We start from the raw sequence: 24,363 nt of genomic DNA on the forward strand, positions 1-24,363 counted from the left end.
GAAGTAAAAATAAGCAAGAGCCAAGTGGCACTGTAGACTAAAAAAGAAATTACTGCAGTATAAGTTTTCATAGAGCTGAATATACTTCTGAAGGAGTAGGCTCTAGTCCACAAACGGTACAATGAAAATTTGCTTTCCTTTAAGGTACCACATGCTGGAATTCTTTGGAAGTAACTCAATAGGGCTCACTTTTAGGTTAGTCTGTTTATTACATTTTGATACTGCCCTCCCTTGCGGCTCCAGGCAGTCCACAGGGATCAGGAAAAACAATAAAACACAGGCCATGTGAATTTATTAACTGCATCAACAATATCCAGAACAACATCAACAACAAGGAACATTTAATATTTAATGTTAAGCACGCACACTGTGAATTAGAAACGTATGCAACTGGCGGTGGGGCTTAAGGGGCTTGCGGTGGAGCCATTCCGCATACAATCCTACTCTTTGCGCATTACTGTGCACGTTAAAGGCAAAGGCAGGTCACCTGGCTCTTGATTCCTGTCTCCGTGTGTTATTTCTAATCTCTTGCTGCTAAAATAGAGTGGGTCAATCTACCGATAGATTTATTTCCATTTCTAAAATACTCCTCTGGAGTGTCCTTAACACCTCACATTCAATGACCCTTCTGGGCTCTTTGTTCCTGTTCCGGCTTTTACACCCTCTCGTTCGAATCAGGAGGGTCAAAGTCGCACGGCGTGTACTTCCTGCGTCGCATAGGTTGTGGCCTACTAAAGTTTCCGCTGGGCCTGAGACTTTTGACTCGCTCTTTAAAGAGGCCAGGCCTCCTGTTTCTCCGCACCCTCCCGGAATCCTTCGGGATTTCCCTCTTCTGGACTCCGCTCCTGGAAAGCCATCTTCTCAGCGACCGTCCTTCTCCCGCTCTGTCTCTCGCCTTTCCTCCCGCCGGGTTTTCCAGCGGGCCTTGGCAGCTCCGGCTCCTCATGATTCACGCCGGGTTTCCTCTTTTGCCCAGGCGACTCCGCCCCGCGGCTCCGGTTTCAGCCGCTGCTACAGGGACCCCCAAGATGGAAACGCAGGGGCTGCTTGCCGCGGTGGAGGCGGCCCGGCCCGAGCCTGGCACCCAGCAACATGGCGGCAGCGTCGTTGTCAGCGCCGGCGCCCCCTCCTCGGCCTCTTCCCTCCCCGGGCCCGCTCGCCGGTCTCCTCAGCGGCGGGACTCGGCCGCGGCGGCAGCAGCACCAGCAGCAGCAGGAGGAGGCCTGGACGTGACATTCCCGGTGCTGCTGCTGCTCGAGGGGGAGAAGCCGCCATTGCCGCCGCCGCCTCCTGCTGCTGCCCAGCCCCCAGGGGCGCCGCCGCCGCCCCCGCGGCCCTCCGCAGCCCTTCAGCCCGGCGGCGCAGCAGGAGGCCCGGCGGCGGCGGCGGCGCAGGACAGCGACGCTCTGCTGCTGGTGCTCAACCTGGTGCGGGGCGGGGCCTCCGGGGGGCTCCCGGGCGGACCCCCGCCGGACCCCCCGCCGCCACCGCCGTCGCAGCAGCAGCAGCCGCCAGAGAGGGACCCGGGCGGCGGCGGCGGCGGCGGCCGAGGGGGAAGCGAGGCGCCCTTGCCGGGCCCTCGGGAGGCGGGCGGGCGGCAGCAGAAGCCCCCGCAGGAGGAGTCGGGCGGCGGCGGCGGCGGCTCGTCCTTCTCGGGCACGCTCACCTTCAACAACCAGAGCCTGCTGGTGCGCTTCGAGAACGGCCTTCTCAGCCTCGGCGGCCCCGCGCCGGCCCAGCCCCCCAGCGCGGCCGCAGAGCCCTCCGCGCCTCCCGCCGCAGGGGGCGGCCACTCTCGCTCCCCCGCCGCCGCCGCCGCCTACTCGTGCCCGGAGCCCCGCTGCGCAGAGACCTTCTCCCGCAAGCAGCTGCTGCGGCTGCACCGCCTGTCGGCACACGGCACCAGCGCGGCGGCAGCGGCGGCGGCCCAGAATGGCGGCGGGGGCGAAGTGGAGGCGTCTGCGGGCTCGGGCCGGTCGGCGCGCCCCTTTTGCTGCCCGGTGCCCGGCTGCGCTTGGGCCTTCGCCACCGCCTACAAGCTGCGGCGCCACCTGCACTCGCACGACAAGCTGCGGCCTTTCGCCTGCCCCGCGCCCGGCTGCGCCAAGCGCTTCACCACCATCTACAACCTGCGGGCGCACGGCCGAGCCCACGAGCAGGAGGCGGCGCACAAGTGCGAGGTCTGCGGGCAGCGCTTCCCCAGCGCCGCCCGCCTCGGGGCGCATCAGCGGCGGAGCCACGTGGAGCCCGACCGGCCTTACCGGTGCGAGTATCCAGGTAAGGGGCGCAAGGCGACGCCTCAGGGCCTGCCGCTCGGCCCGCAGGCCGCCTTCGCCAGGCTTGGCAATGGAGGCGTGATAAGGCCTCTCTGCCTTCTGCCCCAGAGTAGACCAGGGCTGTGGAGTGTATGCATTGCTAGCCCTCATAAGGTTGTACGGCAGCATTACAAAATACAGAAATGCTTTAATTAACTTCTGAGGGATAGATGTGGGTCTCTGTAACAACAGTGTTCCCTGAAAGATGAGATATGCCGATGGAAACTTTTTCATTTACTGTGTGACTGCAATACACATTCTTGAGGAGGTTCTGCTTTTGCTGGGAGTGTGGCTGCAGGAGCCCTGTCTTCAGAGATCTGTCCTCCTCAGGTTATTGACCAGATTGGCCACCATAACATGAGGATAAGCACTCATTGATCTGCTAGCTGGGGTGGTGTGCTGACCTGAAGGCTGCAGTGTTGCTGAAAGCCCTCCTGTCAGGTCTTCTTTCTCTGCTTCCCATGACTCCTTGGGCCGTTGTGAATTCCTTTTCCAGGACAGGGCCAGTGCAAACCCCAGGGGGATGCCAAAGGCAGAGGATCCAAAAGAGCTGGGGGTACAATTTCCTTTAAATACCTTTTGACAACTGGCAGTGGGTCTTGTATGTGCCCAGCGCTTGATGCATAGAGAAGCAGTTGCTTAGATACGCATTAAGATTTCTAAAACCATGAAAAATGCAGCAGGTGTACAGTGAAGAGCTTGGCACGACTTCCCAAAAAATCCTGAAGGCTGAGTGAGTAGGAAGAGTGGGTTGTGTGAACAATTCCTCAGGGTGAATGACTCGAGGTCACCTGATGGGCTCCTTGACTGGGGGGGGGGGGGATTCAAGCCTGGGCCTCCCCAATGCTTCTCTGACAGTTGTAATTATATTAGTTCTACATTATGCAGCCACAGAAGGCAGGGAGGGAAGGTGGGAATTTGTGGGAAGGATGCTGGCTTGGAATGAACTAGGCCCATTATGCACGGCCGCCGAAACGGCGATTTCGGGTCACATGGAAAACGCGGAGGGGGAAGACGCGACGCATACCGGTTATACACGGGGCGGGGTGCGACGGCGGCAAAACCCAGAGTAACCGATTATGCACGCGCCGATCCGGGCGCCGCTTCTGGTTGCGCCCCACTCACCTGGAAGCTGCGCTTTCTTCCGCGTTTCACTGACGCGGCTTTTTCGGCGGCATGCACCGAAGCTGCAGCCGGTTGCAGCCGGCTCCGTGCGTTATCCGTGATTTTAGTCGCCGCCATTCCACCCCGAATGTGCGCTAAAACCCCCGTGCATAATGGGTCCTAGTGGTTACTGGAAGACTTTGGTTTGAATCTCCACTTTATCATGCATGTTCCGTTGGTGACTTTGGCCAGTAAACCCAGCCTAGACTGATCCAGCTCTGGATCCCCATTGGAGAGAAAGATACAATAGAAATGAAATAATAAATAAAAAACTCAAACAAATCTCAGCAGAGCTGGTCTAGATTCAATAATTATATCTGGCTGCTTCCTGTTTTACATTGTAAAATGTGTGTGGGCATAGAAACTTTTTAAAAATTTCCTTTATCTGTAATATGATCGAGAAACTTATATTGTTATAGTAGTAATGCTAACAAGAGCTAATCAGTTGAAAGAACTTAACAGTGCACTTCTAAGCCAAGTTGTATCTTTCTTACTCCACTGAAGTAAGCAGACTGGAAGATACATTTAATTTAATAATGGTTTTTCATCTGTCACTCCTGAGTGTCAAAAAGCAATATGTTCATGAACATTATTTTTAGGATCATGTCAAGTAACTGTTTCCTAACTTGGAAGCACATCTGTGTAGGAAGCAGGTTTATAAGTATAAAAAGACAAATGATTTAAATGAAGTGATAAAATACAGACTGCATGAAAACCCACATGTGGATGATTGCATGTGATCCCCTTTAAGTGTGTTTTAGTGTAGTAAATGCCAGAGCTCGCTGTATTGTTCACGAAAATACATTTTTTTTCCTTCTGAGTTCAGGGTGCAAGGTTTCGGTGACAATGAAGAGATTCAAAGGCTGTTGAGCTTTGTGGATGGAATCTAAGCTTCTCAAATTTAAGCCCAACACTAACACCTGTAGTAATAGTTATAAAAATATTTTTATACTATTGAAGGAAATGTATGTGGTATTTTGTAGCAACCCTAAGTAGCATGAGCCTCTCTCGAGCTTGGGAGCTTGGGAGTTAGATAGAGTTGGCCATTTGGACTGGAAATCACCAAGAAAGATCAGGGTTGGTATTCAGAAGAAGGCAGTGGAAAACAACCTCTGCTCATCTCTTGCCTTGAAAACCCATGAGGGGTTGCCATAAATTGACTGTGACTTGACAGCATTCAGATATCATCCTTATCCATGGTTCCTCTATATATTTGTGAAACAGCTTGGGGGGGGGGACGTGTCCGGCCTGCCCCTACAGCTCCCGCCCTCCATCCCTGGACTCTAGCCTCTTTGCTCTCCGACGCACCTCAGTGCCTGGAGCCAGCAGCAAGTAAGAGGAGAGGGCCCTGGGCAAAGGGTCATGGTGAAGGGCCTGCTAACGAGCTGGCCAGACCCTGCCTGACTTGATCCAGCTGCGAGCTACGGCCCAAAGCCACCTTAATCAGTCTGGCCAAGGGCCAGGGACGCTTTTAAGCTAGTATGTTATATATTCTATCTTCAGAGATTGGATAAGATAATGCTGTAGATCTTCTACATTACAGTGCAGAACCTTGAGCAATTAACTGTGGTCGAAGGCCATTAATTTCAACACAGGATTGCACTCTTAGCCTTCTACTTTCCCAGGCATCCACATTGGGTCTGTCTAATAAAACTCCCCCCCCCCCCCCACAAATGATTGCTCTGATTTCTGAAGGAAGCAAAAAGCCAGAGCACAATTGTTTTTCTTTTGCTATCTGTCCTCACCATGTAGAATTGGAGATTTAATGCCATAGTCATATCCCCAAACTTTTAAAAACACATGTATTATGCCTTTGTGGCATATTTTAAGGTTACAGCCACCGATTTTTTTCACTTCATTTAAATATTCCTGATGAGATAAATGTATCCATCACTGCAGTGAGAAAATAAAGACTAGCAAGCTAATTAGGAAGCCTGCAGTCCAGGAAGCCTGTGTACATGCTTTGAAAAAAAGGAAATTGCTATGTAGTAGTACAGGTTACTACAGCAGATAGTGATTTAAAGCAGTATATATTGTAATATTGGGACCAAACATTATCCAGAAACAATTAGTTCTCGGTTGTCTTAAAAATGTCATCATCACGAGTAGCTTTTCAAGAGTGTTGTGGAAATCTCAGTTGTGTTGTTTCTTCTGCTGTTCCCTAAGATCCAGTTTGCTTGTTCCCTCTTTCTCCAGGTTGTGAGAGGACTTTCATAACCGTGAGTGCATTATTTTCCCATAATCGAGTCCACTTTAGAGAACAAGAACTGTTCTCTTGCTCCTTCCCAGGATGTAGCAAGCAGTATGACAAAGCCTGCCGACTGAAAATCCACATGAGAAGTCACACAGGTGTGAAGCTTGGTCATTGGTTACTGTTGGCAAGTAATTGCTTTATAAAATATTTTTGTTGAATTAAATGGGGATCTGATGATTAGACACTTAAGGAAACCCAAATCATGTCAGCTGAAATCCATGCACACAGAATTTGCTGCATTGAGTGCCCATTCCCCTGTTCAAATTGAGTCCATATTGTCCTTGATTTACCCTAGTTGTTCACAATTTGGACAAATTATGGCATTAATGAAGGCTAGGTGTTGAATGCCACAAAGAGTTCTGTGTTCAGTTTTATTAATTTCTCTCTCTAGATTTGGGAATATCATGTGTAAATTCATTTGTGTGATATTCTTTAAATAGTCTTGCAGTCTGTAATTCAGCTGATCCAAGTAGTTTTCAGTCTTGTCAGAGATGAGCCAAGGAAGCTGTATTTAGTGTTAACTCTCAGAGAGGTGATGCTGGCAGAAGGGGTAATAGATAAACATCCTGTGTGACAGCTTGCCTTCCATAGTTTGTTGATTCCTTGTTATAGAAGAGAGTCTTAAAGCAGGTTAATAAAACTATCAATGATTGCCATGAAATGCAGTTATCATCTAATTGAAACATCAGGGCTACAAACCCTAAATTATTCTGGAAGACTGGTGAGAGCATATGTTTTCCGTTTTTCATTTGATAAAGTATGGTAAATTATTGTGGTGTTGGTTTTTTTGTTATAGGAGAAAGGCCTTTCATTTGTGATTTTGAAGGTTGTGGCTGGTCTTTCACCAGCATGTCCAAGCTATTAAGACACAAAAGGTAAAGTTCTTGATTGAGTTTTATTGATGTTTTGCACATAACAATCATAAATAATTATAGCATGAACATTGTATCTGGCTGAACAAATAGATTTTGCAGTCTGAATTTTGACAGTGGGGGGAGGAAAGGGTGAATGCAATTAATATATGGGCAAGCGTCTTATCAGTTAAAAAAGAAATACAGTGATTCTAAATACTATCTGATGCTTTTGTAAATATACCTTGAGGTAAATTGAGTACATATAATGTCAGTTTATCAGTACCATTCATTTAATTTCACTAGATTGTGCTGTTGGTGCTTGATATATTAATATAAAATTGATTTGATTTTCTTCTGTAGGAAACATGAAGATGACAGGCGATTTACATGTTCTGTAGAAGGCTGTGGAAAGTCCTTCACGAGAGCAGAACACTTGAAAGGCCATAGCATCACCCATCTTGGCACAAAGCCATTTGAGTGTCCAGTAGAAGGTATTCCATGAACTTATGATCCTATGATCTTGGGAACCAAAGTAGATGTGATGGTGGCAGACCTATGTATCAGGATCAGGGAAAGGGGAGGTGGATGGAATGAAAATCTTTTGATCTGTAACCGGGGTAGATCTCACCAAGGAAAGATATTTTTAAGCTGTTTTCTGCTGTAAAGTGAAAGTTGAAGGATTTAGCTTCCTTTCAGTTCATAATGTGTTTAGAAGTTGCCCAACCCTTCTCTTGTAAAAACTTGGTGCAACCTGGTCTGAGTTATATTGCTGTCGGGTCCAGTTTGGTCCTTAGCTGCCTGCAAGTTCAGGGCATTTGTCTTCTTGTGCAGCCCCACTGCACAGGTTGGCTGCAGACATTTTCTTTCTAGCTCTAGGGTGGGGGGGGGGGGGCTACCTCTTTCGGAGCTGGCGCATGCGTGGGATTCCCACCCAATGTGTCACATGCACTGAAGGCGGGTGCCCACTTCCCTCATTCCATTTTAACCGGCATAATAGGAAGCTTTCTAGCAATGCTCCATTGGTACTTGTTTGTTGAAGATTAGTTGCCTGTTTTTCAGGGTTACTTTTCAGGCTTTGAAAGACTATTTTCTTGGAAGGCAAGCTCCACCATAAACTGGATATTCACCGATAGTTGTCCTTGTGGTCCCTTGTTTAAATAGAAGATCCAGCAATGATCATGACTGCTTTGGTTGAATACAAATAAAATCAGGAGTGTCTGGACATAGCCTTTAGTGGAGCAACTAGATCAGGCTTTTTCAACCAGGGTTTTGTGAAAACCCTGGAAGGCTTTCCCAAATGGGTGGGAGTTCATTTTTTTTTATTATATATTTTAAATTTGTTAAACATTTATTGGGTGATATTTCCATATATAGAGCCTCTTGTGGCACAGAGTGGTAAGGCAGCAGAAATGCTGTCTGAAGCTGTTGGTCCATGAGGTTGGGAGTTCAATCCCAGCAGCTGGCTCAAGGTTGACTTAGCCTTCCATCCTTCTGAGGTCGGTAAAATGAGTACCGAGCTTGCTGGGGGTAAACGGTAATGACTGGGGAAGGCACTGGCAAAACCACCCAGTATTGAGTCTGCCATGAAAACGCTAGAGGGCGTCACCCCAAGGGTCAGACATGACCCGGTGCTTGCACAGGAGATACCTTTACCTTTTATTTCCATATATATGGTCATGATGAACTCCCCCCCCCTCAGTGGCCATGTTAAGCATATTGAAATTTCCACCAGGTTTTAGGGCATGAAATTAAAATGGTATATGTTTTAAATGTATTAACTAGGGATGGGCACAAACCTAAACATTGCACTTTGGGGTGGCCTTTGAACTGAACCAGAAATGCCCCAAATTTAACTGGATTGCCCAGGAAGAGTGACATGGCTGGCAGCCCTCTGCTTCAAAGCTGTGAGGTTTACTTAACAGCCAAACTGAACAAAAGTCTGATAAATGTTCAAGGAAGGCACCTTCTCTGAACATTGATATGAGGGCTGTGAGCTGGGTCAGGTTTGTATGGAATTTTGGCTCGTGTATTGCTTTGTGCCCAACTCTGGTATTTAGTGCATGTGAGTCAAAGTGAATAGTGCTCAGTCCATACTTTTTTGAGGGAATTGTATAATATTCTGGAAAACGTTCTAATTCTAATGTAAATTTTCCATTTTTCTGAAACGCTCACATCACTGATCTCTAGCTATCCTGGCTCAGTTGAACTTAGTAGGATGTAATTTTCAATGGCTGCAAATAAAATGTAATGGACTATAAATTAAGAAAACAGTTGCCTCTAAACTTACATCTCTTATTTTAGGTTGCTGTGCAAAATTCTCGGCACGCAGTAGCCTGTACATTCACTCCAAAAAGCACCTTCAGGATGTGGACTCATTGAAGACCCGCTGCCCTGTATCTAGCTGTAATAAACTGTTTACTTCCAAACATAGCATGAAAACGCATATGGTCAAACAACACAACTTCAGTGCAGGTATTATCTGTGGAGTTTTAAAATATATCTATAGTTATTTAAATGTATCTGTTATCTGTGTAATGAATCATTGCAAGAAAGTTCTAATATCTGAATCCCAGTGTTTTGAAAACTATTAGTGTCTTCTGATATGGAAATGTGTTGTTCAGTCCTATGTGTTTTTAATTTGGAAATTGCATTATACTTGGTGGTGAAGGGTACGTAGCATTGTATCCTAAAACATGTTTTAGAAGACATTTTTTTTTTACTTAGAAGTTGCATTTCTCTTTTTTCTCCTAAATCCTTGATGCATTCTAGGGAGGAGTTTGTATCTTTTTAGAGAATAAATTCAATATAATCTTCTTTCTCTAACTTACAGGACAATCTGACCGTTAACTCAGGCATTTATAGACATAATCTGAGTGTTCTTAGGCTTCACACCTCTCTGTATCTTTTAGGCCTGATATAGGTGCATTGTACTGAAAGTTCCATGTAGCTGCAGGAATATTTGAATTGCCATTCTATAGGGTCAGGTCAGATTTGTTTATTAAAACATATATATCCTACCTTTCCTTGTGGCTCAAGGAAGCTTACAATAATAGTTAAAATATTTTGAGTGTCAAATAAAAAATAAAACAGCAAACTCCAAATCTCTCTCCCTTACCCCCCTTAAAGATGCTTGTTATTGAAAGCCCCTCAAGAGCCCTGGCAAACAGACAGGTCATGCAGTGCCTCCTGATGATCTCCAAGGACTGGGTCCCCATCATCTTTTCAGGGAGCCTGTTTAACAGAGCCAGAGCCATGATAAAAAAGGCCTGGGCTTTGGTCGATGCCAGATGGGCCACTTTAACTGCCTGACATCTGTAGCTGATGCACCAGGACATATAGAAAGAGGTGATCCTTCAAATATATGAATCCCAGATTATGAAGGGCTCTAAAGATCATAACCAGTACTTTGAGTTGAAATCTGAAATAGACTTGCAACCAATGTAGTTGTTTCAAAATGGGAAACATATATTCGTGGCAGCTAGTCCCTGACAGTGGCCTGACACATTCTGAATCAACAGTAGTTTGAGGGTTGTCTTCAAGGAGAGCTCCTGGTTTATTTGGTGCCCATTCCAGCCCTGGGGAGATGTGACACCAGTCTGATGTATTTTCTATTCTGTATGAAACAAAACATTTCACATAAGAGAATAGTTTTGAGCAGCACACCACTGGATTGCATAGGAGGTGGGCCTTGGCCATCTCAAGTGGACAAGGCCCTAGCAGCTGTTCAACCAACTACATGTCCTCTAAATTCATGTCCCTCATGGCTGGTGAAAGCTAGCAGTGAGGAAATTTGGATCCCTCTCCAGCATATTATCAACCTATCCCTGGACTCAGATAGGTTCGTGGAGAGTCTAAAAGAGGTGGTGGATAGGCCAGCATTGAAAAAGCAAAGGCCATATCCTTCTGACTTAGCCAGTTACTGCCTGGTTTCTTAGTGTTCTTGGTAAAGTGATTGAACGAGCGGTCATAGTTACAGGGGCTCTTGGAAGAAATGTCAGTAGCTGTCACATTCTGGTCCAGTTTCCGGTTTGGCAATGGGGTGTAGACAGCTCTGGTTGCCCTAATAGACGGTCTCTGTAGAAAACTGGATCTAGGCTGGCTGGTGATGCTGATTCCTAATAGATCTAACAGCAGTATTTGATATGGTCAGTCATGAAATCTTGATCCAGCTTGTAGTCAGCGTAGGGATTCAAGGCATGGCTGCAGTCATTTCTCCAAGGTCAGGAACAGTGGGTGACAATAGGGGTGTTTCCCAGCAAAGGGCCATCAACTGTGGGGTCCCATGGAGTGATACTCTTCCCAGTGTTATCCAACATCTACATGCACCCCCCTGCCCAGTTGATCCGGAGTTTCAGACTGGATTGTCACAAGTATGCTGATGACATCCAGCTATTAAGTGGATGGCCATCTATCAACACCCCCAGACCATCTGGCCAAATTCCTGAAGGCCATGGTGGATTGGCTTAAGCAGAGTTGGCTGCAGTTGAATCCAGTCAAGGCAGAGACAGGTGATACATCTCCAAGCATTGATGGAGCCCAGCTGATGCTGGTGCCTTCTGTCAAGGGCTTGAGCATGATACTGGGTGAAAGTGCATATCACAAATGTTGTTCGCTTGGCATTTTTCCATGTACACCAAGCGAAACAGCTGACCACCTATCTCAGCCTCAGGCCACGCAACAAGCATCTCTGGATTAGATTTCTACAACTTGCTCTATGCAGGGCTTTCCGTGAGACTGCTCCAGAAACTCCAAATGGTCCAAAATGCAGCAGCATGGGTCCTCACAGGGACCCAGTGGAGGGCACACATGACACCGGTGCTTGCCAAGCTGCCTTGACTCCAGATTGGAGACAGGATCAGGTTCAAGATGTTGGTGCTAACCTTGAAAGCCCTAAATTATCTGGGATGACATGTACAGAACCATATGTTTCCTTATACCTCCCCCACCCCAAGAATGTTAAGATCTGCAGATCAAGATGTGCTTAGGATCCCTGGTCCAAAGGAAGTGAAATTGGCCTCAACCAGGGCCAGGGCCTTTTTGGCCTTGTCCCCAGTCTATTGGAACACTCTGCCAGAAGATATCAGGGTCCTGCGGGACAAATAATTTCTGCAGGGCCTGTAAAACAGAGCTGTTCTACCAGCCATATGGTCAGGGCCCGGAAAGACCAACAAAAAGTGTTGGTCCTGCTGATGGGACCTGAGAAATATCCTTCCAGAAACTTTGACCCCTCCCTCCATCTGATTGTAGATTTGTTTGGGGACATGGAAATGACACTTAGAATTTATGATTTTACTGTTATATTATTGTATTGTTACCTGTCCTGAGCACAGGAAGGGTGGGATATGTAAAAAAGTTTATTCTCACCAAGGAAATGTCAGGAAATGCAAATGCCCTGAAACAATAGCAAAATATTACCTGTGACTTGGGAGGTAGTAAGAAAGAGGTTGACTATACTTTGTTGGGGGAGTGGATTACTAATCAACCTGCAGGACAAATGTATTGTTGGCATTTTTCTTCAAGTCCTCTGGTGTTCATGTTTTAAAGTATTCCAAATATTTCTTTCAGATCTCTTAAATCAAATGGAAACTATCAGTTCCCTGACGCCTAGCAGTGAACTCACCAATTCAGGACAGAGTGACCTCAGCAATATAGATCTTGTGTCCCTCTTTTCTGGGGTATCTGGGAACAGTTCTGGAATTTCGACTGATATGGCTCTGATAAACTCTGGAATTCTTACTATAGACGTTGCTTCTGTGGGCTCCACCCTTGGAGGCAACCTTTCTGTTGGCGGCAATTCTCTTGGTCATTCAGTTGATCCGCTGATTTTGGTGGCTAGCAGTGACATTCCACACGGCCTGGATAGCTCTCTTCTCTTGGGAACCAATACCACCGTTTTACAGCAAAGCACTTTAAATCTGGATGATGTACAGACCGTAAATGCAGAGGCCTTAGGCTCACTGGCATCTTTGTCCAACAAGAGTTCCAATCAGGATCTTCATGGCTTGACCTCTAGCAATAACCTCTCTGTAGACACAGCCACGTTAACCCCTTCCAGCAACCTTGGTGGAAACAATGCCCCTGAACTACTGTCTCCAAGTAAAGCGGAACAGACTTTGCTTCCTAGCCTGGATGTTGTGGGACAGCAAGAAGGCAGTAAAGTGGTGACTCAGTTTGTGTTCTCCAACCCTCCAGGAAGTTACAGTGCGCAGAAAGAAACTGATCTGAGCATGGTGACTGGCAGCTCTTTTCTGGTATGCAGTAACTCTCAGTAACTCTAGTTTTCATTAGTATCTTAGCTTTGAGGATATTATGTTGCCGTGTATGAGCCATCCTTTCTACCAAATCAAATGGGTTTATGGAATGTCTGCCCTGAATGAAGTCGCCGTGTGTTTTGTACAATGTAAGTGGCATAATTTGCAGTTGCCTGTAAAATGACTGAATCCAGTTAAACGCTGTTCACCTTATTTGAATGAGAGAGTACAAATATTTTCCCAGCTGGGGTTTACTTCAGGTACATCTCTCCTCAGCTTGTAAGAACCTGTAACTACGTGGGCCCAATGAGGAAAAAGATGCACTGCCTGTGGAACAAGAAGGAAAATGCTCTGGCAAATGAACTCTCATTTTATGTCGCACACAATTGTTTGAATGGCTTTGATGTTAACATTGAAATAGAGTTCCTCTGAGCCAAAGTAGGATTAAATAGTGGGAGTGGCAGGAAACAGTTGTGTGATGGATTTGGAAATATAGGATTAAGTATTTCGCTTGCCTTGCCTCAAGTTCCCTGAGTTGAAAGGTGGGATATCAGTATTTTAAATCCAAAACAGTTGCCTTGAGTTTACATAGTCTATTAAATTCTAGACTGCGGATTTTGATGGAAAGTGCAGAGTGTTGTTTGGAAAAGCATATGTTTTGTGAATAGAAGCCTAATGTTAAAACATAGTCTCCCTCGTTCTGGTGACACGCATAAACCTTCTTCTCTCATTAGGAGAGTGGTGGGTCTGCAAGAACTGATTATAGAGCCATTCAGCTTGCCAAGAAGAGAAAACAGAAAGGAAACAGGAGCGATATAGGTGAGTAAATGATCTCTGCTGAAACAGTTTTCCCTGTGATATAAGATGTGTGAAGATCAGGAGAACATGCACACATTCTGAGCAAATGCAATGAATGCACATGGGGAGCAAGACCTGCCCACTCCCTACACATGTTCATAGGCAGCATGAATGTCATAACTTTAAATTCTGCCTCTTATTATGAGCCCTCCTTTTCAGAGTTCGCATTCAGTCCGCTTTCGGATTAATGCTTGGTGGTTGGGATAGAGTGTGTCACTGCAGCCCTCTGCACATACGCATGCACACATGCAAGCACATACGTTCAAGGTATGTAGTTAGAATGTATGAAGACTCAAGAATGTTTCTTGTAGAAGAAAATATACATTGGTGAAGAATCTGTACAATAGATTTTCTTGGATATTCTTGGCAAATGGAACCTTTCCTTACTGCTTAGAAAAATGTTTTTTGGTATCCATGACTGGATGAAATATAAAGGATCGTGTTCAAGCTAATCTTATCCATTTGGTGCCTCTTAATAATTGTGAAAAAGCCTTGGGGGACGAACGGTCTGGCCTCTCCAGCTGCATCCTGATTGGCCCTGCCCCTACAGCTCCTGCCCTCCCTCACCAAGCCCTCACCCCTTGCCTCACAGACATGCCTGGCTGTTAGAGCCAGGCACGTCTGTGACTCTACGGCTCCACTTGCAAGGCCCCAGAGGAGAGGCCCGGCCACCAGGGGGGGGGGAGCGCTTCCCAAAGGCCTGGAAAGCACACCCAGGGGCTCGCACAGGCCCCCAGGAACCAATGTGGCCGTGAGGGAGCGTTTCCCAAAGCCCTTGAAAGCACGCCTGGGGCCTCGCAGAGATCCTGGGTGTGCTTGCCAGGCCGCTGGAAAGTCATCCGGCCGCATGGGGGCATGCGGGAGAGGGAGCACTTCCCAGGGGACTGGCAAGCACGCCTGGGGCCTCATAGAGGAGGCGCTCCCTTTCCCCCACCCCCTCTCGCCCTCAGCGCTTCCCGGTGGCCTGGGAAGCAGTCAGGAAGCTCACGGGGAGGACCCTTTCAAAGCCTGTTCTTATGAACTTATGAACGGGCTTTGAAGCTAGTAATAATATAATTGTCTTATTTTTATACTAGCAGAAAAGCCCATTGTAAAAACAAAAAATACAACAGGTGCTAGACTTCTCTCTCCCCCAACCTGGGCAGGCTCGCCAAGGCCTGGAGCAGCTGCAGGGGGCCTTTTCGGGGGGGGGGGAGAGCTGGCAGGATTCACAGCCTTCCCTGCCCCCCCCACATGCCAGTGAGGCTTCCCTTCCCTCCCAGGCCCTGGTTGCCAGCTGGGCAACCTTCTGGAGGACACTGAGCATGGCCCCAGGCCCTCATCCCTCCTGGCTTCTGCTCGCTGGCTGCCTTACTTATCAGTCAGTTGAATAGAGTGGGCTGGCACTAGAAGGGGATGCAGTCAGGAGTGGGACAGCCTACCTGATTGACTGTTCGTTGGATGGATGGCCAATCAGGTATATGATGAGTCCCAGCTCCTCCCACCACCTCTTTCCCGTTTTATTTATGTTACAGATTCCACTCTTCCCTGGTTGGCTCAGGGTGGGTAACATCAAATTTAAAACAATAAGCAGAAAAATAAATTACATAACATCATTAATAAATTTAAATTTAAGTTTTAAAATTAAGTAAAAAGCCAGCTTCTCTTCCGATTAAAAGGCTTACTAAGGGGGGCTGGTCAGTGTTGGTGGTTGGATTGGTTCACAGGCAGGGAGGCCAGCAACTGTTTATTATTTCCTAGGCTCACCTGTAGGGCTGGTAGAACAGCTCTGTCTTACACACCCTGTTTAGTCCCGGTGGGCCCTGATTTCAGCAGGAAGAGCATTCCACCAGGCTGGGGCCAGGCCTGAAAAGTCCTTGGCCCTGGTCGAGGCTGGTTTCACCTCTTTGGGGCCAGGGATCCTGAGCAGATTTTGATTACTTGATCTCAGTGCTGTTCGGTTTACGTAAGAGAAAAGGCAGTCCTGTAGATACAAAGGTCCCAGACCATTTATGGCTTTGAAAGTAAGAATTAAAACCTTGAACTTGATTTGGTCTCTGATCTGGAGCCAGTGCAGCTGGGAGAGCATAGGTATTATATGTACTCTCCATCAAGTCCTGGTGAGAACATGAGCTGTTGCATTCTGGAATTTCCAGAACAGTTTCAAGATCAATTAGGCAGAGATTGCTATTCTTTTCCTTCTAAACTATATGCTTATATAGAGAATAGTAATTATAATTTACCTTACAACCCAGGCCTAGCTACATTTTTTAAATTAATATTTGATAATTTTATGTCTGTGCAGAAGGAGAGAAAAGGGCAAAATTGAACTGCGATTCTAAGTTTCCTTTACATTTCTACTTTATCTTAGCTATCTTTTGTGTGTATGTATACTAGTAGGAAAGCATACAGTTTGCCTCCACAGTGGGAGCTTGAATAGGTTTCTGTATGTGCATGAAAAATTGATTGTAGATGAGACAGAATCATGAGTTGTCTTCACTTAGTTTTACATTCAAAGTCCTTAGTTTTAGAAGTTAAGAAAAAATGTATGACTACTAGTAGAGGGTGGTAGTTTGTTTAAGCCAGGCTCATGGCTGATCTGAATTCTGTAGCAGAGGTGTCTTGGTTCATAGTTCAGCCTTTGGCTGCTATGCTTTAGTAGCTGCTCCATTTCTGTGCCCTTTAGTGAAAATGCATTTTGAGTTCTGTATTTTTTAAAAACCTGAATTGAAAGCTGTTTAGCAGCTCTTACTTGATGATGCAGTGATATTTTACTAAATAGGCTGATGTGACCTTTACTAGGTTTTTTTTCTTTACTGTCAATAATGAAGTGATGAATGAAGGGCTGTATGTGAACTTCATAAGTTTATGACCAGATTTACAGACGTGCTGTCATTTATTAGCCTACATGCAAACACTGTCATTTTTCCTTTTAAAAAAAGAATTGGAATGTGTTGAAAGAGGAATTGTTGCCTGTGATAAACACGTTTTGCAGGGTTTTTCTCTTTTGTTTTTATCTGGGTAATGTTGACTTTATGAGAAAGAACCTGTTTCTAAGTATGGCTAATAAAACATTCTTTAACATTACAATGAAATTGGTGTTCCTATTTTCAGCTCTTAATTTTTTTTAATGTTCCTGTTGGTCAGAAACTCAAATTAGGATGCTTGCTTCTCCATCATTATTATTCAGTATATTTATTATAATAGTTTGGATAAGAGTCAAACATCCATCTTCTATCTTCTATAGTTCCATAAAATGTGACAGTGTTGTTTTATACTTCCATAAAATATAAATTATAATGTCGTTTCATGTGCTTAAGTTATATATAACGTACATATGTTGTTAAAACAGTGAAGTACATTTAGATCTTGGAAGTATTGCGTCATGAGTAATTCATTTTTTCCTTAAGTGGTAGGTAATTGAGCCAGTTTGGTGTAGAGAGAGCCAGTTTGGTGTAGTGGTTAGGAGTGTGGACATCTAGTCTGGCATGCCGGGTTTTATTCTGCACTCCCCCACATGCAACCAGCTGGGTGACTTTGGGCTCTCCACGGCACTGATAAAACTGTTCTGACTGAGCAGGAATATCAGGGCTCTCTCAGCCTCACCTACCCCACAGGGTGTCTGTTGTGGGGAGAGGAATGGGAAGGCGACTGTAAGCTGCTTTGAGTCTCCTTCGGGTAGGGAAAAGTGGCATATAAGAACCAACTCTTCTTCTTCTTCTTCAATTGTGAAAAGGAAGGAGACGTGCTGAAAAGCTATTTATTTTTAAGGAAAATGTGTTTTTTCGCCACTATATTTTCTTACACCTACATCCATATTAAATATCAATTGCTTCAAAATTTGTAATTTCTAAATAATTTTCTAAATCTAATTAGAGGTTTATTTCAGTGTAACTGATTGATGTAGTCCATAAACTCAGCAGCTGTCGCTTGTCACTTTTTATATATGCCCAAATATTTCATAGAATTATGGCTAAGTGTTTGAATTTGGGACTTAAATAATCTTGATAATGTGGTATTGTATATTCACTCTCTTCTATAAGATGTGTAGGGCAGGGTGCTCGGACTGATTACAAAATCAGTAAGGATAGAGCTTTTGACCATTCAGCTCCAGAATTTTTATAACATGAGACATCACTTTGATCACACCTCATGATAGATTTAAATATACCACGTTTGTGGTTTTTTAGATAGAAATATTTGTTGTCCTGTTCAGAGGTGTTTCTCTTCTCCATTGTATTATTTAGAAGTACAGCTACCCAGCTACCATTTTCTTAGCCACTTGGCTTTGTACTACACATACATCAATTGTATTTCAGGATCCCCTACCTCTGGCATAAGAAAAAGCAAAGGAGATAAAATCAGCTCAAGCCATGGGACCCGGTTATGTAACAGTGTTTTGCCAAATGGTGGCCTGCCAGTAAGAGATTCATCAGCTGGCTCACAGTATGGTCAGATTCAGCTGCTTCAGGTAAGAATTCAGTATCTCACAGGAAAAAAGTCTTTTTTAAAAAAGAAATGGATGATACTCACTGTTTATCATGGTATGTTATTCTGTGTGGACCTGTTCTGCTGAACTCACATTCTGCTGACATGAAACAGTGCTGTGTATCATCTGCAGACTTCATGCAGCAGGATCCTTTTGCTTTCCTTTCCTGATGCAGCCCACCAAAGTTCCCCAAGTTTTGTTTTGTGAGGGGTGGGGGGTGGCAGCAGGTCTTTTTCTGCATATGGAAATACTATTCCATTAGAGGATCTGCATGGAAGGATATTAGAATTACATTACACATAATTGTGTGTTTTTTTCCCCTAAGGACAGTCGCTTTTTCTACTTAGATTTGAGTGCAGTAGCGCCATAGAGACTGACAAGAGATTCAGGCTGTACACTAGCGCCATAGAGACTGACAAGAGATTCAGGCTGTACACTAGCGCCATAGAGACTGACAAGAGATTCAGGCTGTACACTTGCAAGTGTCGGAGTTCCTTTCATCAGCTTTTCATTATGCTTTTTGGAGTTTTATGTAGCATCTTCTAGAGCGGGGATCATCAACCCCTGGTCCTCAGGCCGCCACGCCTGCCCCCCCCCCAAGCAGAGAGAAGCTCAACGGGCCGCTTCACTTGCGGCCCGGCTAGTTTTCTGCTGTGAGGGGGGGGGGGGGAGAGGCAGGCGTGGCTGTTGGTGAAAATGTACATGCACAGCAGCTCCACACATGCATGTTTTCACCACCAGGGGGCGCTAACGTGCACACGCGGCGCCCGGGCCGCCGGCTCTTCGCCACCCCTGGAGGCAGTCCTCAACCTTATAAAGGTTGGGGACCGCTATTCTAGAGGATAATGCCCACAGCAGAGTAAACCATTTGAAAACTATTATTACTTCTATCTACCTGTATGTTTTTCAACCGGGCAAACTACCACTCAGTCTCATATCTTAAGTTTCTGAGCAAGGTGGTTGAAAGGGCTGCTGAGGACCAGCTCCTGGCATTCTTGGAGGAAGCTTTGGTGCTTGATCCATACCAGTTGGGCTTCTGTCCTGACCATGGCACGGAGATGGTACTGGCTGCTGTGACAGATGATCTCTGGTGCCAGCAGGATGGGGTGACTGGGCTTATCCTCATGATTTTATATCTGTCGGCTGCATTTGATGTTAGGCTGCCACCTCGCAAAGGCTGGGATATGCATGAGAGTCCTTCAGTGGCTGATCTCCTTTCTCCAGAACCAAACACAAGAGGGTTGCTGTGGGGGAAGAGCTGTCTCTTCCCTTTTAACTCCCCTGTGGAATTGCACAGGGGGTGGTCCTCTCCCCCACATTGTTTAACATCTTTATACACTCTCTGGCCCAGCTGTTCTGGAGCTTTGGGCTGGGCGTTCACAAATATGCAGATGACACCCAGCTCTATCTCCTAATGGATGGCCACCCAGACTCCCCCACTCCAATTCATTCGCCAAATGTTTGGAAGCTGTGGCTACATGGTTAGAACAGAGTCTCCTGATACTCAAGCATGGCTGCCTACTCTGACCAGGATGCATTTTAACATCTCTCCCACAACCTGGAATTTCGGTATGATTCTGGAAATCTCCCTATTGATGGAGGCCCAAGTCACCAGAATAGCCCACCTACCATTTTTCCATCTTTGTCAGGAATGGCTACTAGCGCCCTTTCTGTTCTCAGATCACTAGGCCATGGTAATTCACGCAATGGTCACCCCCAGGATTGATTTCTGCAACTCATTCTCTGTGGGCTTTCCCTTGTCCTTGACCTGGAAATTGCAGCTGGTGCAGAATGCAGCTGCTAAGGTCCTCACAAAGCCATCTTGGAGGGCCCACATCCAGCCAACTACATTGGTTACCAGTTTCGGCCTGGATCAAAGTCAAGGTTATGGTATTTACCATCAAGGTTATATGCGGTCTGGGTCCCATATACCTGTCTGTCCCCCCCACGCCCCCTGAAGGGCCCTTCATGCTGTGAATGAGAATTTATTGGGTGAATCCTGGCTTGTGGGACCTGGACAAGGGTCTTTTCAGTTCTGCAGGACTTGCAAAATGGAGCTCTTCTACCAGGTCTTTGGTTGAGGATAGGGCAGTTAGATCTACCACTCCCCTCCCCCCGAATTGGCTGGATCATCAGCCCACTCCCCTACCATCTGTTCCCTGAGGCATGGGGCATTGGGAAGCCTGCTGAGTACAGGGGAGGAAGGTTAGATTTTGCTGCCAGGGAGGAATAATTTTCTTGTTTTATTGGGGTTTTATTGTGGGGGATTTTTACTCTGTTAACCATCACAGGTCAGCTTGCTTGGGAGTGCCAGGCTATAAATAAAATAAATATTTATTACCATCTTCAGCCACATTCTCTTGATTTTTTTTCTCTTTAGGATGATTCCCCAGGAGAGGGAGATCTTCCATTCCAGCTAAGCTCTCAGTCCTCCTCTTCCCATTCTCAGCTGACAGTGGACTTGCCTGTTCATATCCTTCAGGTATAGCTCATTCATGTTGCAAAGCTGGACATCAAAAGAAATGTTGGTTGTTTGGCTTTAAAAATTAGTCAGTTAATACATGTTTGCCTTAAGGTGTCTTTTTTATTGTGTCGAGGGGCAGTGCTGGACTCCGCCACTAAATAAGGCTGCCTCCACAGCTCGTGCCAGTTGATGCCAATCCTCAGGCAGTCTTGACAAGATCTCAGCACCAGCAGACATAGAGACACCTGGACCCAGCAGCAGCCCAGATATTGAGACCTGGGGAAAGCAGGGACAGGCCCTAAAGGCTGCTGGCATATTTTAGCCAGACCTAGGAAACAGTCAGTGGGAGGGTTGGTTGGAGGACAAGGGGAAGGCTGGCAGCTTTGCATTAGGAAAGAGGAAGGAGAAGGTAATTGCTACTTCCCAGGAATAAGACCAGATGTAGTTGTGGAGGTGAGGATTCACAGGTGGGGATGGGTGGAACTAAGCAGCCTCTTTAAAATGGGTTCCTGTCAGAAGTTGAGGAGGAAAGAAGGGCGCAGCTCCGGAAGACCTGCTGTCTTGGAATGGAGAAAGAGCCAGGTGAATCAATCCTCTTCCCATTCTGAAGTCTTGGGAAACCTACTAGTGGGGCCCTGCAGGACAGCTGAGGATTGGCCAACAGAACTGGCAAAGGGAGAGCTTTACAGATTGATTTAGATTTTTTAAAATATATGTCATTTTCAGTCCTCATAATTTTGGATATTTTGGGGGCAGTTGAAATTTCCGGTAGGTGCTTATCAGAGAACTTATTTTTTTGTGTGCAAAGTTAAAGATCTGCTGTGAAAGTCTTGTGCTAATTGTTTTTCGCTTGCTTTGAACAGGAGCCCCACAATTCCAATGAAGAGGATGCCGGTTCAGATAATTCTCAGTTTACAGGAAGCACAATTAATCTGCAAGACCTGGAATGATAGTCTCTGGGACTGGTACATTGAGCTGTTCAAAAAGTGCAGTGTTGGTCTTGAGAACAGAAGAGTACGTCCCTGCTTTTAAAAGGAAAAGTGAAAAAAGGGAGCACACAATCATCAGTACCACCTTGTGGTTTGCTTGATGGTCACAGTACAATGCCATAACCTGTTCAGTAAATTTTATTTGATAAGGCTCTTGAAAATCTTGATATGTTCTGTCTAATGGTCAGAAAAAAGGTGTTTAACTGTGTGTGAGCTCTTATTTGGGTTATGCCGTAAATGTTTTGAAATAGCTCCTTGGATTGAGGTATACTAGAATGGATATACTCAGAGATAATTAATGTAATATTGAAATACTAATGAACAGTTGCGCTTGGCTGTTTTTCTCTGTATTGATACAAGCAAGTGGTGATTGATATCCCAAGCTGAATATAAAACTAAAATGGAGGAAGACTGCTTGCTTTCCACAAGCTGCTTTTTGATGTGAAAAACACCTTCAGCCACACATGCACAGTAAACCTGTGCAGCAGAAGTGCACTATGGAAGTGGGGGCAGGAGTCTTGTGCCCACCCCCTGCTCCCAAAGAAACCTCTGGCACTCTTGAGCCTGTCCTGAGTCTCCGTCCTCCTTTCACCTCCACAAACCACTCCCAAAGAAACCTGCTGGCTCTCTTAGCCCGTCAGTTGCCATGCTCCCTCCTGGGCCTTCACACTCCTCTTTCTCCCATGACCCACCCCCAAAGAAACATGCCAGCTCCCTCAAGCCCACCATCCTTGCAGCTGCATTCCTGAGGCAGGAGGGCAGGAGACTTTTTTAAAGGTAATTCTTACCTTTTCAATTACGTTTACAGTCATACAAAACAGTATTGCCAATACATATGAAGCTGCCACTTCTTAATTACATACAGCCTGAATCCATGCAGGTTTATTCAGAAGTTTTGCTTGAATTCAGTGGAATTTCCTTGGGAGTAAGAGTGCATGTTTGGACCCTGACTTGCTTACCATTAAGAAAGTTGCTGAGACATGCAGAGCTTCCAGATAGTGTCTTCTGTGTGTTATATGTGGGTAAATTGATTCTTGTTTGAGCAGGGAAGAGTGTTTTTAACAATGGGAAGCTTCCTTTTTACAAAAAGTGCAGACTAAGCAAATCCACTTAATCATAGGACTGTAAAGTAATCATTCAACAGCATAGATTTAAGACTGGAACATAACATTCATGATGTGCACTGATGACTAAAATTATATATAGAGTGTCATTAGAGCATGGATTTTGGTGTGTCTATGGATTTTTATTCACACCGAGGCTGCATATCTCAATTTTATACAAAGCGATAGGCCCTACAGATGGTTACTTTATTATCCTAAATTGTCATATATTATTTGCTAATGTGTAAGGAAAAGCAATGATGATAGTCTGGGAAAAAAACTTTCAAAGACTGATCGTCTGCTTCATTGTCTTATGCACTGGCTCAAATGCTTGCCAAGTTTGGGCACAGTTCAGAATATGATTACCCTGTTTGCTGCCTCTTCACTTCTTCCATCCAAATTTACTTACGGACAGATACAACGAAAAGAGGTTAATGACAGGGCTTCCGCGTAGGTTTGTAGAATACAGTGATGGCCGCAGGGAACTCTTACTAGAGTTGGAAGGAAATCTATCATTCCTACGACCTGGAGGAGAGATGATTTGGTCTAGTCTTGGACTCAAACACTTGGTTGGGAAGATGAGTAGGCCAGGATGGGCTTTGAAGGAAATTTAAAAGTATTAATATTTATTGCTTTGGAGAATAGATCTTTGCACCTGTTACAAATTTGGGGGTCCGGGCAAGTTTTACCCATCACTTGTTTTAAAAATGTGGCAATTAATTCCTGTGCCTTTTGCCCATTTCCAGGACAACACAGTTCTTTCAGATTGAAAATATTTTACAGATTTAACTCACTTCAGATTCTGATTTTCTGTATTTTTTAAAAAATGTAATCTTGATTAACTGGCTTTTGCATTGCTGGTGTATGCTGTTTGACCAGTGGCTGGAACTGTTCCTATATTTCAATATGCAATTTGTGCATAAATTATTTTTCATGTTTCTGAGACTTTTAATGCCAGAAGGATGAAGATACTGGTAATCTCTAAAGCCTTTTAAAAAGATTACTCATGTTCAAGAGAAACTAAAACAGTGTGAATCTTCTTTTTTTAAAGACACTATAGCATTGAAAGAATAGTTGGGGACATGTTATCCCCTGAAACTGTCACCTCAGGCTCTTAACTTGGTGGAATGGTTCACATACTTACCCAGCCAGTAAGCAGTCTTGGTGGTGATGCACTGTTGACAAGTATCAGAGGTAGCTTCAGTGTGAAGCTGGCACACCATGATGAGGCCTGTGTATGTGCCTAGGCCTAACCCACACAATATTCTGTTCTCCCACCATTTTGAGAGGGAAGAATGATTCTCTTTGGATGTACTCATGGAGTACAGACCCAACAATATTACCCTTGATGCTTGGGGGTAGATCCTCATTCTGCTATGAGGGGAGGATCATTGGCTGGGTAAAATTATGAACTGGACCCATCTAAAGTGGTGCTCCTGTTTCTTTTTTTTAAAGTCAGTGTTTTTATGGGGTTTGTAAGGGTGTACTTCTAACAAGTTTCTTTACTTGGCTTTGTAAATTTCTAATGGCTTGAGGGTAAGCTAGCATCAAATTTATTCCAGCAAAGTCCATTGCTGGCAGTGGACACTTAAAAATGCTGAAAGAAATAATAAAAACTGATATTCTGTTCTCCATTTTAGCAG

At 45.4% G+C, this 24,363-nt stretch overlaps 1 protein-coding gene across 2 annotated transcripts; it reads left to right on the top strand.

The window, feature by feature from the left end:
* The first annotated feature begins 761 nt into the window (after positions 1–761).
* On the top strand, positions 762–24,349 carry ZXDC (ZXD family zinc finger C). Of its 2 annotated transcripts, XM_077325359.1 has the most exons (10): positions 762–2,277; positions 5,676–5,828; positions 6,530–6,608; positions 6,948–7,078; positions 8,889–9,059; positions 12,153–12,838; positions 13,573–13,657; positions 17,995–18,146; positions 20,545–20,646; positions 21,492–24,349. In XM_077325359.1, exons 1-10 carry the CDS (start codon positions 945–947, stop codon positions 21,576–21,578), a joined length of 2,979 nt encoding a protein of 992 aa, XP_077181474.1. In that variant the 5' UTR covers positions 762–944; the 3' UTR covers positions 21,579–24,349. The 2 variants fall into 2 exon arrangements, 1 of the variants encoding a protein (XP_077181474.1); XR_013228989.1 differs by lacking the exons at positions 20,545–20,646; positions 21,492–24,349 and having other exon boundaries at positions 12,153–12,987; positions 17,995–18,068.
* Positions 24,350–24,363: the final 14 nt, after the last annotated feature.

Source organism: Paroedura picta, chromosome 3 (assembly GCF_049243985.1).
Source record: "Paroedura picta isolate Pp20150507F chromosome 3, Ppicta_v3.0, whole genome shotgun sequence".
NCBI classification, from domain to species: domain Eukaryota; kingdom Metazoa; phylum Chordata; class Lepidosauria; order Squamata; family Gekkonidae; genus Paroedura; species Paroedura picta.

Coding starts and splice junctions, on each gene's coding strand:
- ZXDC (XM_077325359.1), top strand. CDS start 945: ATGATTCACGCCGGGTTTCCTCTTTTGCCCAGGCGACTCCGCCCCGCG. Junction 5,829..6,529: donor CCACATGAGAAGTCACACAG/GTGTGAAGCTTG, acceptor TTTTTGTTATAG/GAGAAAGGCCTTTCATTTGT. Junction 18,147..20,544: donor GTCAGATTCAGCTGCTTCAG/GTAAGAATTCAG, acceptor TTTTCTCTTTAG/GATGATTCCCCAGGAGAGGG.